At 36.1% G+C, this 15,208-nt stretch overlaps 1 protein-coding gene across 1 annotated transcript; it reads left to right on the top strand.

Moving 5' to 3' along the window:
* Positions 1 to 736: 736 nt before the first annotated feature.
* On the top strand, positions 737 to 11,271 carry RNFT1 (ring finger protein, transmembrane 1). Its single transcript, XM_068977565.1, has 9 exons — positions 737 to 859; positions 2,080 to 2,531; positions 2,728 to 2,804; positions 3,889 to 3,989; positions 5,507 to 5,660; positions 6,368 to 6,526; positions 7,180 to 7,245; positions 9,502 to 9,603; positions 10,408 to 11,271. The coding sequence occupies exons 2-9, from the start codon at positions 2,129 to 2,131 to the stop codon at positions 10,540 to 10,542; spliced, it is 1,197 nt and encodes a 398-aa protein (XP_068833666.1). The 5' UTR covers positions 737 to 859; positions 2,080 to 2,128; the 3' UTR covers positions 10,543 to 11,271.
* Positions 11,272 to 15,208: the final 3,937 nt, after the last annotated feature.

Below are 15,208 nucleotides of genomic sequence, written 5' to 3'. Positions count from 1 at the left end.
TTAAATATCGTTTAGAATATATTTTGGCTCGGGAACAAGAGGCAAGGTTTTTTTGTTTCTTTTGTTTAAAGTTTTCCTTAATAAGTCTTTTATTTTAGAACAGTTTTAGGTTAACAATTACCGCGAAGATAGTACAGCGTTCTCTACACCCCACAGGGTTTTTAAACTCTTAACTTCTATTGATACTTACACCACCCCCTTCTCTCCCAAACCATCCCCCACTTCTCTCTGCTCCTGATCTCAGGTTTCGCCAGGGCCTCGTTCTCACAGAGCAACTTTAGGAATGTAACAAAAACCCAGTTCAGTTACAACTTCACAAGTGGGTCAGCTGAGGTGGCAGACACCAGAACGCTCCCGCCCCGTCCCGCCCTCTCAGGGGCGCGCCGACCCTCGCCAACGTGGCTCTTCTACCTCACGAGTCGCCCGACGCGAGCCAAGCGACCAAAGGCCAGAGCAGCCTCCAGAGGCCGGGCGAGCCGGGGCGGGACCAGGTCGGCCCCCAACTGCAGGCTCCTCCCTCGAGGGCAGGTTCTGGAGGCCCCAAACAGACGCACGTACGCTTATTGTTTAACGCCGACGCCGGCGGTCGGTCCTCCGCCGCACGCCTCCCTTCACCGCCCACACCCCCCGGCGGCCTCCGCCCCGCCCCGCCGTCGCAGCCCGGCCCTCGGCGCGTCGCGCGGGGGCGGGGCGCGCGCACGTGAGGACGTCCGGGAGCGCGCGCGCCGTCGCCGAGCTGGGCCAGAGCTGCCGGCGACGGGGTCTGAAGGTGATGGCTCTCACTGAAGGCCTCGAGACGGCGTTTCTCGCTGTTCCTGCCGTCGCTGCCTGGGCCTCGGTCCGCTCATCGTCATGAGAGGTCAGGCCTGTGGGAAGCGGGCGAAGGAGGAGAGGGGCCGCGGCGAAATGGGCTCTGGGGAGAATAACAGGCATTCGAAGCTCGAACGTGGGTGGAAAAATCTGTCCTGGAGATTCCGGAAGAGCCGTTTGCATTTTACTTTTCTTCCCTTTCTCGCTTCATGCTTGCAGGGAAGTGGGAGGGTTCTCGGGTTTTATTTCTGGAAAAAGAGGCTGAAACTGACCCATCCGGCGTCGGTGTCTCCAGAGATTGGAGGAAATAAAGGGCAGTCGTGGCGTTGGAGTATCGGTGAAAGCCTTTGGTGAAGAGCACTAAAAACCAAACCGCCCAACAGTCACTGAAAACAAAAAATTTCAGACGTAGAAATGAAATAGAATGACACGGAACTTGCCCTGACGTTAACCCCAGCTTCCTCCTACGGAAACGGCAGAAAGGCTCTGCTTTTCAACTGGATTCTGACGGCCACCCACTCTCGTCATTTAGGGATCTTTGGATGCCGATGTTTTCTTTCCGGATTTCCCACCTCTCCAGAGTCGCATTTTTAATGTGCAGACTACGTAATTATCTTTATTCAGAATAGTCATTTAGCAATTACACGGTGACTCCCAAAGTCTTATTTTAAAGATATTTTTGAGAGTGGCAGGGAAGAGTAAGATTTCTTGGTGTTAATTATTATTGGAAACTTTTCTTATTAGCTTCGGGAAAGCTGTTTCAGCATAAAAGGAAATTTGTAGGTCACCTAAATGAAATGTTTATTATTAGTATCAGTTACGCATGATGTTGCTTAATACGGAGTTAAGATTTGATGTTTTCTTCCTAGTCTTTGTAGGCATTAAAAAAACAGATTCACTCTTCTAGTTGCGCGGAGTAAATGTACTGAGTGTTCTAGTATGAATGAATACTATTAGTACTATTAACATCTGCTGGGCACCCATACTTTGAGTATTTTGCCAGTTCCTTCTGTCAGAGAACTGGAGGCATCTGAAGCACAACTTTTTCTGTAGCAGATGTTCCCTGAAAGATAGTTTGCATAGGGCAGCAGAGCCTTCGCGTCAATGGGGAGGAAGGAGTCGTCTAGTGTCGAGTGCTAGATAATCTGAAAATAACTCATCTGCTGTGATTACCAGCCTCTCCTTTAGCGAATAACCAATTCCAAGTGAGCCACATATTGCCTGTACTTAACTGTTCACTTAGAATAGTTTCTGCTCTTTGATTTTTAGGAGACAGAGCCCTGAAGCAAAGAAATCACAGAACAAGTATTCAAGGGCCATGCAAGCCAACTGTAGTCAACTGCACAGCCCTTCAGGTGCTGCAGGCAGTGAGGATGCCTCAGCCTCCCAGTGTGTCCAAACAAGACTGACAGGAGAAGCTTCCTGTCTTTATTCTGGAGATGTTCATATCCAGATAAGCTCCCTACCAAAAGAATGTGCTGAAAATCCAAGCTCCAGAAATACAAGGTCAGGTGTCCACAGCTGTACCCATGGATGTGTACATAGTCGCTTACGGAGTCACTCCCACAGTGAAGCCAGGCAACCTGATGATAGCGACACGGAGTATGGAGATCACGGCAGCAGCTCCTTCTCAGAATTCCGGTATCTCTTCAAGTGGTTGCAGAAGAGTCTTCCATATATTTTGATTCTGGGTGTCAAACTTGTTATGCAGCATATAACAGGTAGGGTATGATAAAGCATTGAGTTGTTTCATTGCTATATTCAGCTAATTCTCTGTCTATTGGTAATCTACTTCATATATTTCAGTTTCTTATTTCCTGTTAGCTTTTAAAATTGTATATGCTTCCTTTAAAATCATGTCATTGTGTTAGCTCTTTTTTTTTTAATTTCAATTAACTGGACCTTATTTTCTAACAGGAATTTCTCTTGGAATTGGGCTGCTTACAACTTTTATATATGCAAACAAAAGCATTGTAAATCAGGTTTTTCTAAGAGTAAGTATAACCAGCAACTAAAAAATCATTAAATGTTTTTCCCTGTAGAATTATATGCTCATTTGGAGAGAAATAGGAATTAAGATAGTTTATTTGATAAATTTACATAGGTATAATTGAACATCCATAATATATTAAATGTTACCTAAATGACCTGGAATAAATGATTTGTCCTAATACTGAATTGTTTCACCGTATTTTCTTTCTATGTTGGGTTTCTGATAAATAAAAACTAGACGGATTAAAACCTAGACAGATCACCATATGGTCTGATTTGTCAAGTGCCTTCATGTTTTAAGTTAATTTGACTACACGCCATTATTTAAAACTTCAGCCGTTGTACTCTAAGATTTAAAATACTTAAAAGTGTACATTGAACAAATGGGTACTGAATTATTTAGATTTCTCTTATTTAAAACTAAACCCAAGAAGTTTTTTCTTAATAATTGTCAGAGTCCTATTGTAAATTATTGGGAAAACAGGATTAGTTTATAAAATTTCACCTTCAAGCAACTTTGAAGGGTTATGTCTGTGTAAAGAATCATATATTTTGACCTGAAAATTTGTAGTTACAACCTATCAAACCATAAAAGTTTAATTTAGGGTTTAAAACTAGTAAAACTTTTAATTAAACTAGTAATTAAAACTTAATTATAAAACAGATTAAAAACAAATTATTCTTACTGAATTGTATGAGAATTTTTAAAATTATAAACCCTGATAACTTAATGGATTTCTACACGCCTGTTTTGTTAGGAAGGCAAATATAGGGAGCTACAGAAGTAAAGTTTTCATTTAGGTGGGTTCTTTATGTCAGTTTGTAGAAGATTTGGCTTTGAAACATAGATAATGTTGTTACACAATGAGGAAGCTTGTATTTTAAGAATCTGTTTAAATTTGTGTTGTTTTGTTCATTAAAGCTATATAAAATAGAATGATATGTACAATTTAACAAATCTATATTTTTATTAAGAGAAATTAATTAAACATTTTAAGTTAATAAATTAGTCATAAAATAGATAAATGATATTTAAAATTCTGGCATAATTCAAAGTAATAAATTATAAAATTATTTATTTTTCAGGAAAGGTGCTCAAAGATTCAGTGTGCTTGGTTACTGGTATTCTTAGCAGGATCTTCTGTTCTTTTATATTACACCTTTCATTCTCAGTCACTTTACTACAGGTAATTAGAGGCCCAAGTGCACAATCACATATTTTTATATAATCATATATTCCATAGCACTTTGTAAAGTTTTACTTGCACATACTTACTGTTGGAGTTCAAGTTTTACTTATTTGTCTAGTTCCAGGATAGTGAGCTTAAAGTGATTTATTCATGTTTTATACCCAGTGCCTTACCTCATAGCAAGTGCTCAATAAATAACTTTTGATACTAAAATTTTTACTTATATAATCAATAGTTACTAAATACCATTAGATTATTGTTGGTGACCTTTTTTATTTTTTACAAATAAAAATTGTATATATTTAAAATATACAACATGTTTTGATATATGTATAAATTGTGAAATGATTACCACAATCAAGTTAACATATCCAGCACCTCCCTTAGTTACCTTCTTGTGTGTACATGTGATGAGAACACTTGATATTTGTTTTTAGAAGAAAACTTGCTAAAGAACAGTAGTTGATCAGTTTCCATGTCAGATGGAAGTGTTCTGAATTTTCAGCTTTAATCAGATAACTAGAAATCTGGGTTTCAGTGGTATTGGAGAGATGTGGACAAATCTAGGATATAGTTTGTAGGTGTAGCTGATACCACTCAGATTGGATTGGGTGGGTGGGTGAGAGGAAAAATCAAGGGTAATGCCTGGGTTTTTTAGTCTTATGCAACTGGCTGGATGGTGGTGCCATTTACTGGGCTAGGAAAGACTGGGGAAGGAAGTGGTTTTGAAGGAAAATCAGTAATTTTGTTTTGAACATGTTAAGTTAGAGAGGCCATGTAGAACTGTTAAAATGATTATAGTTATTTGTCATAAGTCAGAGTAGAGGTTAGAGCTGTAAATTTTGGTGTTATCAGCACATGGTGGATATTTTAAAAACATGGAACTTGATAAGACGAACCAGGGAAAAAAGTATAGACTGAGAAGAAGGCCTAGGACTGGACAATGCCCACAGTTAGCCAGAGTAGCAGCAAAGGAGACTGAAGAAGCAGTCATTAAGAACAAGTAGACCATACATGTGAGAGCAACTCGAAGAGAGTGGTGTCGAGAAGTCCAGGCAGAAAATATTTCAAGGCAGGAAGGGGGGAAAGTGACCTTCAAGTTTAGCAAGAGGGAGGGAGTTGATGATCTTGACAGAAGCAGTTCACTGGAAAGGAGGGATGAGAATCTTGACTGGAGTTGGTTAAGAAGAGAATGACAGATATCTATTATTTGTGAATTTTTTAGATTACAGGCTAGAGGATGTCAATCATGACAAGTTAGGAAGACTTTGTTTTCTTTAAGGAGGAAAGATTTGAAATTAAAACATTTTAAAAGTCTCTTTAAAATAACCAAAATAATCTGTTTACGTAAACTCTAGCATCTTGTCAAACTCCTATTTTTTACACATTATTTGGTAGCAAATTTAGAACCCCTGTCAGCACTTTTATCTTTTTATGTTGCTTTTAGTAAGTTTTGATGTTTTTATCTTTTTATGTTGCTGTTAGTAAGTTTTGTGTTTTTCTTCTCTTGGTAGCTTAATTTTTTTAAATCCTACTTTGGACTATTCAAGCTTCTGGGAAGTACTTTGGGTTGTTGGAATTACAGACTTCATTCTGAAATTCCTCTTCATGGGTTTAAAATGCCTTATTTTATTGGTGCCTTGTTTCATCATGCCTTTTAAATCTAAGGTAAGCTCATATGTTTTATTGGAAAGATGTTAGCAAACTGTATCAGTGCTTCAGTTCAGTTCAGTCACTTAGTCACATCTGACTTTGCGACCCCATCAAACGCAGCACGCCAGGCCTCCCTGTCCATCACCAACTCCCAGAGTCTACCTAAACCCAAGTCCATTGAGTTGGTGATGCCATCCAACCATCTCATCCATTTAAATGATTCTTTTTATAATTTTCCAGTTTGCTCAATAACCTAATTATTATATTATCTCAGACCTATTGAAACAAGATATCCCTTCCAATAAAATCAATAATACAATACTTGCTTTGGAATAATCTAAAAATCAGTCCCCCCATCATATATGGGAAAATATTTACATTTATACTTGTTTTCCTCTGGGGCATTATTGATAATTGATAACTGACTATATGCAGTTATTTGGTGTTTTTTCATATTCAGTTAAAACTTTAAATTTTTGTAGTCAGCAAGATATTTTATTGTACATAAAACACTGTCACTCTAGAAATTTTTTGAAAACAAACCAGTGACTGTAACATCTAAGAACCAAGTTGAGGTTGTCAGTCATAATCATTATGAATACTAATTTTATAGTTGTGTTGTTGTGCCATATACTCATGATGCCCTCAGTCCAATATGGAGTATTTGTGCTGTGTATATAAGTAGCTTTGTTGGCTCTGTTTTCTTTTTTCTTCCTTTTTAGGGTTATTGGTATATGCTTTTAGAAGAATTATGTCAGTATTACCGAACTTTTGTTCCCATACCAGTTTGGTTTCGTTACCTTATAAGCTATGGGGAGTTTGGTAATGTAACTAGATGGAGTCTTGGGATATTGCTGGCTTTACTCTACCTCATACTAAAAGTAGGTAACATAATAAATTTTGTCATTTATAATGATTCATGTAATAATGTTTACAGATTTTACCTGTAACTGATTTTGTCTTTAACTGTTTTATAATCTTCATATCACTAGTTTGAAATAAATGGCAGATTCTATACTTAGAAATGGAGAAAAGGAAATAGGTATCTTTATCTTAATCCAGTGGTTCTCAGATTTTATTGGGGGAGTGGACCTCCATGTAGCATGCAGTATCTAAGGGAGAGAATGAGTAGAAGAGAACATACCCACCCCCATCAGTAGCATCTATCAGGTACATAATTCTCAAACTAGTGGAGTATCTTGTCCTGCCCCTCAACTTAGTCATTTTATGAAATTTTAAATATGTTAAGGACATGTGAACCAGGTAAAATTGCCTTGATTTAGTTAAGTATATCTTTGTCTTGACCAGATTGTAACTCTAGGCATTCAGATGTACTTCATTTTGGTTACGAGTTGGCTGAAATTGATAAGTTGAGTAAAATATCCCGTAACTGGACTTTATATTTAGAATGAAATGATTAGTTGTGATATGCAATGAGCATTGTTAATAGCAGTATTTGATATTAGCATTAATCTCTAAGTTTAACAGAGATGGCTCTTTGAATTAATGAATTAGGATTTATTTTGCCTTTCAGCTTCTGGACTTTTTTGGACACCTGAGAACTTTCAGACGGGTTTTGCGAATATTTGTTACACGACCAGTAAGTATTTTTTATCATAGGAAACTTTTTACCTTTTTTCATTGTAAAATTGGTTTAGTTCAGCAGTTACAAATGCAGACTTATATTACATGATTGTTTAGAAATACTTCTAGTACTTTGGCACTTGGGGTTATGATGATAAAGAGGTTTTATTTCTGTGACCCGTTTCTTAACTTGTGCATTGACAACACCTGATAGTTGATGAAGTAATTGTGTATTTGAGTGTGCCTCTTGCCCTTTCAGATCGCCTGACATTTTTAACCTTTTATAAACATTCCCTCAAAAATCATATGAACTTTTGTTCCTCTTTTAATCCACAATTAGTGGCTTTGTGTGTTTTCATTAACTCCTATTCAGCTTCTGTGAAACTGTTTATAATTTATTGTGTATATGAAGAAAGCTTACTACCAAAAATCATGTCCCTTGGAATTTTCTTACTGGAAACATTTCCCCAATACTGAATTCCATATGCACAAATAAGTTCTTGACAGTATCAATAAACTTTAAACTTGAGATTCCATTGTCAGTTATAACTTTATTATACATCAGTGATTCTACTGATGTAACAAACTGTAGAGAAAGGGTGTCTGTCATAGCTCAAATGATAATGGCTCATTTGCTATTTATTAGCCTCAGGTTCTCAGTATATAAGTGTGATCACCAGATTTCAGAGTTTGATTCTCAGTTATAGAGTCCATTAGGTACTTCAGCAGTTAAGTGGTCAGGACTCAAGAGACTCTGACTTACAAGAATGCCAGTCTAATAATGTGTGTTTGAAAAAACAGGATTTTACCAATGAAGTGGACTAAACTGGCCAGGGCACCCTTTCCCTAAGATAGTAACACAGTAACAAGTTTCACTGCATCCTATTCAGATTTCTTTCCTTAAAAGATACAATAAAATCCAGACTTTAGCTTTTGAATTTAGCTATGGAGTATATAATCGATTGATTATGTTTGTACTAGGCTTCTGCTGTAGCAGTCAATCTAATGAGCTTGAGCTGAAATGCCTTTGGTATTTTCTCCATGAAGCATTAAGAGACTATCACAGTCATCAACACTCTGTTTTGTTCTTGAGATTCTCATGTTCCTTAATGTTGCCCTGGAAATGGCAGTCATCATCAGGATATTTTCACCTGAAGGGAGTCTGCATTGTGCCAGACAAGAGTGCTGTTTTAAAGGCTTGTCAGCATATACATGTGCAGTGTACTCTTCTAAATGGCATTTACTAAAGGGAAATTGGCATCAAGATCATCAGTATCTTATTTCTAGAATCTTTAACATCACTGATCTCAAAAAATTTTAATTTTCAATTTATATCCTTTGAGTTTTGATTTTGTTAACTTTCGAAAGTAAGTTTAGATCATAGCCTCAGGTTGCTAAGTCATGTCACTTTTGGTCTCATGACTATGACTGAAACTTGGGTGTTCTTTTCCTCAGCTACATTTTCCACATTTCTACAGAAAGATGATCTCATTTATAACATTTTGTCATACCCCATTAATGACTAAATTCTACTGAATTTGTAAGGAAGTTATAAGATCTTAACAAGATCAGAAACTTTTTTTAGGACTTTAAAAAAGGAAATTCAAAGGTTTGTGTTGACAGTAGAGCACTATCCAAGTAACGTTTTGCAATTACAGTTCTTTTGTAAAATTTTATCATTCTTTGCTAGTACTAAATGCTAGTTTTTGTGATAAAGATAATTAAAATTATTTTTAGATTTAGTGGTGGGACAGTTTAGTGGTCCCCCAAAACCTTCTTCATATTGAACTCATGTGGAAAGCTTTCAAAAATTAGATTTCTGGGTTACCTTCTGGTATACCTGGACCTATTGAATCGATCTCCAGTGTGGAGCACAGAAATCTAAAGCAGTCTCTACATGAGTTACGTTCAGCCAACCAAGCTCAGCATTGACTTTAAACCAGTGTCATAGGTAGTAAGTGGCTCAATTTGGCAATACTGGGTTACATAGTACATGAATATAGACTGCATAATTCTTGTATTTTACATTGCTTGGTCTCTTAAACCATTTGAATTTCAAGCACTATCATTATTTGGGAATCTAACAATCTTCCAAGATTCTATTTATGTATAATGTAATGAGTTCACCTTGATGCAGACATGATTCTGCATACATAGGTCAGCTTTGAAATGTTTATATCCTTTGGGAAAGTTTTCAAATGCCTAGTTCCTTGGAGATTTGAGAAATACAGTATCGCCTATGTATTTAAGGAACAGAACCTTATCTTTATAGAGTTACGGAGTCCCTGCCAGCAAGAGACAGTGTTCAGACGTGGATGATATTTGTTCAATATGTCAAGCTGAATTTCAAAAGCCAATTCTTCTCATCTGTCAGGTAACTATTTTTAAGCAACCTTAATACAGCACTTCTCTGGACTTGCAAAAGTCACATTTATGTTAATTTTCAGGAAGAAATATGTATATTGTTTAGCAGAAACTAGCATTCAGGGCACATACTATGAATTTCTTATTTGTGATTAGGGGTTTGGTAGGTTAGCTAAGTTTTGTCCTTTATGTTCTAATAGTTTTTATGTAGAAGTGTATATGGACTGCAGACAGGATACCACAGTGACTGGGAAACAGACCATTTTTAATAATGGAATACTAGTCTTTAAGAATACCAGCGTGTTACTGGATTGTATAAGGCCATTTCCTGTTATTCCTCTAACTCTCAAAGATTGTATTAAGCTGTTAGTCATTATGTTGTCGTCATTTGGTTGCAAAGTTGTGTCTGAGTCTTTTGCAACCCCGTGGACTATAGCCAGCCAGGCTCCTCTGCCTGTGGGATTTCCTAGGCAAGACAGGTGTGGGCTGCTATTTCCTTCTCCAGAGGATCTTCCCAACCAGGGACTGAGCCCTCATCTCCTGCGTTGGCAGGCAGATTCTTTACCAGGGAAGCCCCTTTTAGTCATTATCCTTGATCTTAAAGTCATCACCTAAACATAACTTGTATTTTATTAAATGTGGTTAGGTGGATAGGACGAGTCAGAATACTTGTCTCTGCCACTAACACTGCTCTCTATGTTCTTGAATGTTATACTTTGTTGTCTCTGTTGTAAAATGAACTTTTTCTGCAATGTGATGAACTTAAAGTTAAAATGTTACCAACTATAAAATCTAGTTCTTAATTCCCTTACAGCATGTATTTTGTGAAGAGTGCATTACCTTATGGTTTAACAGAGAAAAAACATGTCCGCTGTGCAGAACTGTGATTTCAGACCATATAAACAAATGGAAAGATGGAGCCACTTCATCACACCTTCAAATATATTAAGTTTTCAACTTAATATTAAGGCCACAAAACACTAATTTTATTTGGTTACAGTGACTACTGGTAAAGACATTAGAATGGATTTTCAGGGCTGGAAGTTAAGGAAAATGTTCCCAAATGGTTTTAGAGTAATATAGTTAATACTTAAGTGTATAGTCCAGTTTATCAAAATATTAAATGAAAGATCCTATATAAGTGATGTTCAGTCAAATGCATATGAAACATTTATTCTATCCTTATTTGACTTACGATGGCAATGTTAAATTGTAAATGTGTTTTCTTGTTAATGTTACCAAAACGACAATTGGGTAATACAACTAGTGGTTTTACAGGAATTCAGGTATTCTTTCCAGACATTCTTTTCACAATAAAGAGTATTTTTCATAATATTTTAAGATATACATTATCTGAAAGTAGAATTTTCTTTAGCATTGACTTTTATAATTCCCATTCTAAAAATCTTAAAATTTTTTCTGAAAATTTGTATTTTTAAATGAAAGCTATAAATGTTATATTTTACCTGTACAATCAGAATTTTCTAAGGAAGACTAATTTACTGAGGATGAAGTATTTTAGTATTGTTATTCTCTGTAGTATGATTAGCAGTCATTGAGAATAAAAGACAAATTCCTTTTCTTTGTGGACATAATACATACAATCCTGCCCTCAGCTTTAATGTTCATGATTTTGCTTTTTGTATAGTGCCATGGACATTCTTGAATTAACTATTAAAATAATTCACATGGATTACATACAGCTGGTTTCAGTGATGATTTGAATAGTGTGACAAACAAGACCAACTCAGACTCTTAGAAAATAATTCCCCAGGTCTTCCCTGATGGTCCAGTGGTTAAGACTCTGTGCTTCCAATCCAGGTGTGTTCCTAAGCCCTGTTCGGGGAACTAAGGTCCTGCATGCCACCTGGCCCAAAAAATTTTTGTTAAAAAAGAACTCCCCTTATAACTAGCTTCTCTAGAAAACTTTTGGAAGCTCATGCTTCAATCATCATTGCTTGGGAGATTAAAGCTTGTACACAGGCCAGCAAAACTTTGGAGAGTGGTTTGTTTGCCTACAGGTATTTGTGCAGGGTGGTGCAAAGGGAAAGAGGTGCTTCCTCTCTCCCCTTGAAACCTCATGAGGGAAGCAAGATTTGTAACAAGTCTGAAGGACTGGTTATTATCTACATCTTGACGTGAGGCCTCTGCTTATTTTCTTGTTTACCATCAGTTTGCACGCAAGAAAAAAAGACAGTGGTGAGAAGGAGAAGTTAGGGAGTAGAGGCAGAAATTTTCAACAAATTTACAGTGCTGGTAGGACAAAGACTACACCACCATGGATTAATAAGGATAGTGACCAACCAGATACAGGTTACATCACTTTCATGCCTTATGGCTACCCAAACTGACAAAAGAACATTAGAAAGCCTGTAACTTTTTCCCCTGCTAGGTTATAAGTACAAGTATTTCCGTTCATTCAGGATGATATACTTAACTATGTTACCTACTTTGAGAACCACTGCGAATATTAAAAAAAACAAGCTAGCTTTAAATCACCTTCCTAATTTTGTGATAAAGCCAATAGTTGTTATTTGGGTATACAGCAAGGAATGAGTTAAGAGAGGCAATTTGAGATTAGAATTTGGGTGTAAAAAATATACTAACTTCTTGATAAAAACATAAGAGTAACATCTTACCACATGGGTTATTTCAGCCCTAACACAATACCTGCTTACCCTATGGCCATATGGACAGCTTTCTTAATATGACTGAATAACAAGTCTGTGGTGGACAGTGGGGGATTTTTTGTTTTAACAAGCAAGCACTTCACTGTGAACTAAAAAGGAGGGAAACGCAGCAGGGAGAGCTGTGTTGTTCACTAACAGCACTGATGAACTAGAGGCATTTCTGTACTTTTTTATTCCTTCAGCTCAAAAACAGGAATTAGAACCCATTTACTCTGTGAACTCATATCATACCCTCTAAAAGACTTTAACATCAAGAGTCACTACTGTTTTATTTAAAAAAAGTCCCACTTGAGAACTTCTATAGAGAAACTATATTGGCAAATGTGATTCAATTACCTCATAAATAAGAGATGGTTTACACAAAACGCCCATCTTACAGCAGATATATTGAGATATTAGTTAAAAACAGATTTGTCCACTAAGTTATCTTGTGCATACACATCAAATAATGAAGTTGGCAAATGTGGCTGGAAAAACTGTTGCACAAGAAAGTCCTTCAGTGTTTCTTTGTGAAGCTGGCTTTCACATAATTTTTCACATGAAGTTTTTTTTATTACATTCTACTATTTTGACAGAACTTGGAAATCACAGATGTTTGACACCTAATAAAATCAGTACTAAAACTTGTTACAAATTTGTTCCTTCAGTTTCTCCACAAAAGCAAATTTTACAACTGTTATTCTTCACATATATAGTTTATTAAATATGAGAACCTGAACATATCTAGCATATAAATGGGAAAAATTATTGAAACCATTTGTGTATCTGGTAGTTACTTCTTCCTATCTTAGAGTATAATGATAAAAAAATCACTTCTATTTTATGTTCATTCAAATTTGCATTTAATTTCTATTTACATTCATTCAATCTGAAATCAAATACTTTAATACAGTAAACACAAGATGAAAAGCAGAAAAGGTGTTAACCCTCAAAGCACTCCTAATAAGGCAGCTGAAGAATTTATTTACTCTGGTAGATGCAAAGCCAACTTAGGGTAGGGAAAAAAAAGTTTTAAAAGAGCAAACACAGATGAACCCTTCTTTCAAATGTTACTTCAGATAATCCACTGAGATAATACTTGTGCTGTAGTGGTAAATAAAGAATCACACACGAAGAATTTTGTATCAGTCAGCCACAGACCACAGGTCATGGTGGGACAAATACTTATGATTATTTTGTCCAGCTTGCTAGCGTCTACTCCTATGGAAAAAAGGTAGATGTTTGGACATTGATGTTTATATCTGAGGAATTAACCATTTTCAGAGCCTCAAAATCCATTCTTCATAAATTCAACATTTCTCATGAGAACAATCTTAGATCTAGCCCTTATAAGCTAGGAACCACATGACTGAATAACCGAAATAGTTAGGTCCTATTTTAAATATAAAATCCAAGGCTTGGATGCAGTTTATTTATAATCATATATTTCTTAAAGAATGTTGAATTTATGGAGTACCATACATGCATTTCTTCCCCTCACCCATTACCTTCTATCTCAAAAAATAGTATGGAAAAATTCTTGAAGGATTCAAATTAGTTAAGACCATAAAGGAGAAAAAGAAATAACATAATCTTCCTAAAAATCTGGTTCAAGTTCAATAATTAATACTTTACATTGTTAATCACAGCTGGTTTATAAATCCCAGTTTATTCTATAATGCTACAAACCTTATAAAATCAAAATTAGTAAACTTCAGTTCTCAGTGATTATATTTTAATTAAAAAACAGCATGTATAAAATAAAAAAATATCCTGTAAATAGCTGATTTTAAAGAAAATAAGTGATGAAAGAAAAACACTTAAATCTCTTTTTATACACTTACCTGGAATAATAACCCTTTCAGAAACTCAAGACTAGTATTACTGACATATATTTTAAACTATGCTTGGGTTTTTTACAAATAAATATATAAGGTAAGCCATATTGCATAGGTGTGTGCTTTCTGTCTGTGACACTAAAGTGGCACTTGACAAGTTTTCACAGTCATAGTAGGGATATCCATTTATGAAATAATTTCTCAATAAACTTGCCACAGTATAGAAAATTAATTTCACTTAATGTTTAAAGTTTGAAAAACTGTTATTTGTATGGATGGTCGGTATGAAGTTAATGCTTTTTATGCAGGAGGTTACAGTGTTTGCCACTACTGCTGGCAGTACTAATTATGAAAATGGTTTAACTGTGGGGTGGTTATAGCCAGGCAACACAACGCAAATGTTACTAGCAAATAGGACTGAGGAGGAATATTTTGGTGTAAAACTTTAACTGGAATTTGGTCAGGCAGTCAACACAATATTAATAGTTAGTAAACATATCTGAAACTATCAGAGTAGGACAAGTCATTTACAGTCTGAAATGAAGCCTGTATCTATCACCATAGCTTTTTGCGTTCTTTTTTTTAGCCATCATAAAGACCTGCACTTTTAAGTACAATTTCTGCCCTTATCATTATTGTAGCTTCTAATTTACTAGTTACAGTTATAAAGTTCAGTAGACTGCTGCAATAGGGAAGAGGGGGTCTAGAGGGAGGGATTTTCTTTTTTTTTTAAACTTCCTGTCCAAAGATGAGCTATTATCAATTGTTTATTGCCACAATTGAAAAGGTGTATTTCCAATCATTTTTCATGATTCTCTTTTTGCTTAATGTCATAGGATTTCACCTTATCTCACTTGAATTGCTGTTTAAGCAAAGCTTGTCTCTTTTCTGGTTGAATTCAACATGCATAAATAATTTTATGGCTTGGATCCTATGGCTCAAAAAGGTCTGGAGAACATAGCAAGCAGCATCTATTTAAAAAAATTGTAGGGTTGCAAAATATTACAAATTGACTTTGCGCACTCAGACTGAAGACATTATAAAAGACAAACAAAAGGAGGTGGTAAGACTCAACTGCAACTGCATGATCATCTATTATACCAGTATG

This window comes from Capricornis sumatraensis, chromosome 8 (assembly GCF_032405125.1).
Source record: "Capricornis sumatraensis isolate serow.1 chromosome 8, serow.2, whole genome shotgun sequence".
NCBI lineage: Eukaryota > Metazoa > Chordata > Mammalia > Artiodactyla > Bovidae > Capricornis > Capricornis sumatraensis.
Note: the sequence above shows the minus strand (reverse complement) of the source record. Positions and strands in the feature narration are given on the sequence as shown.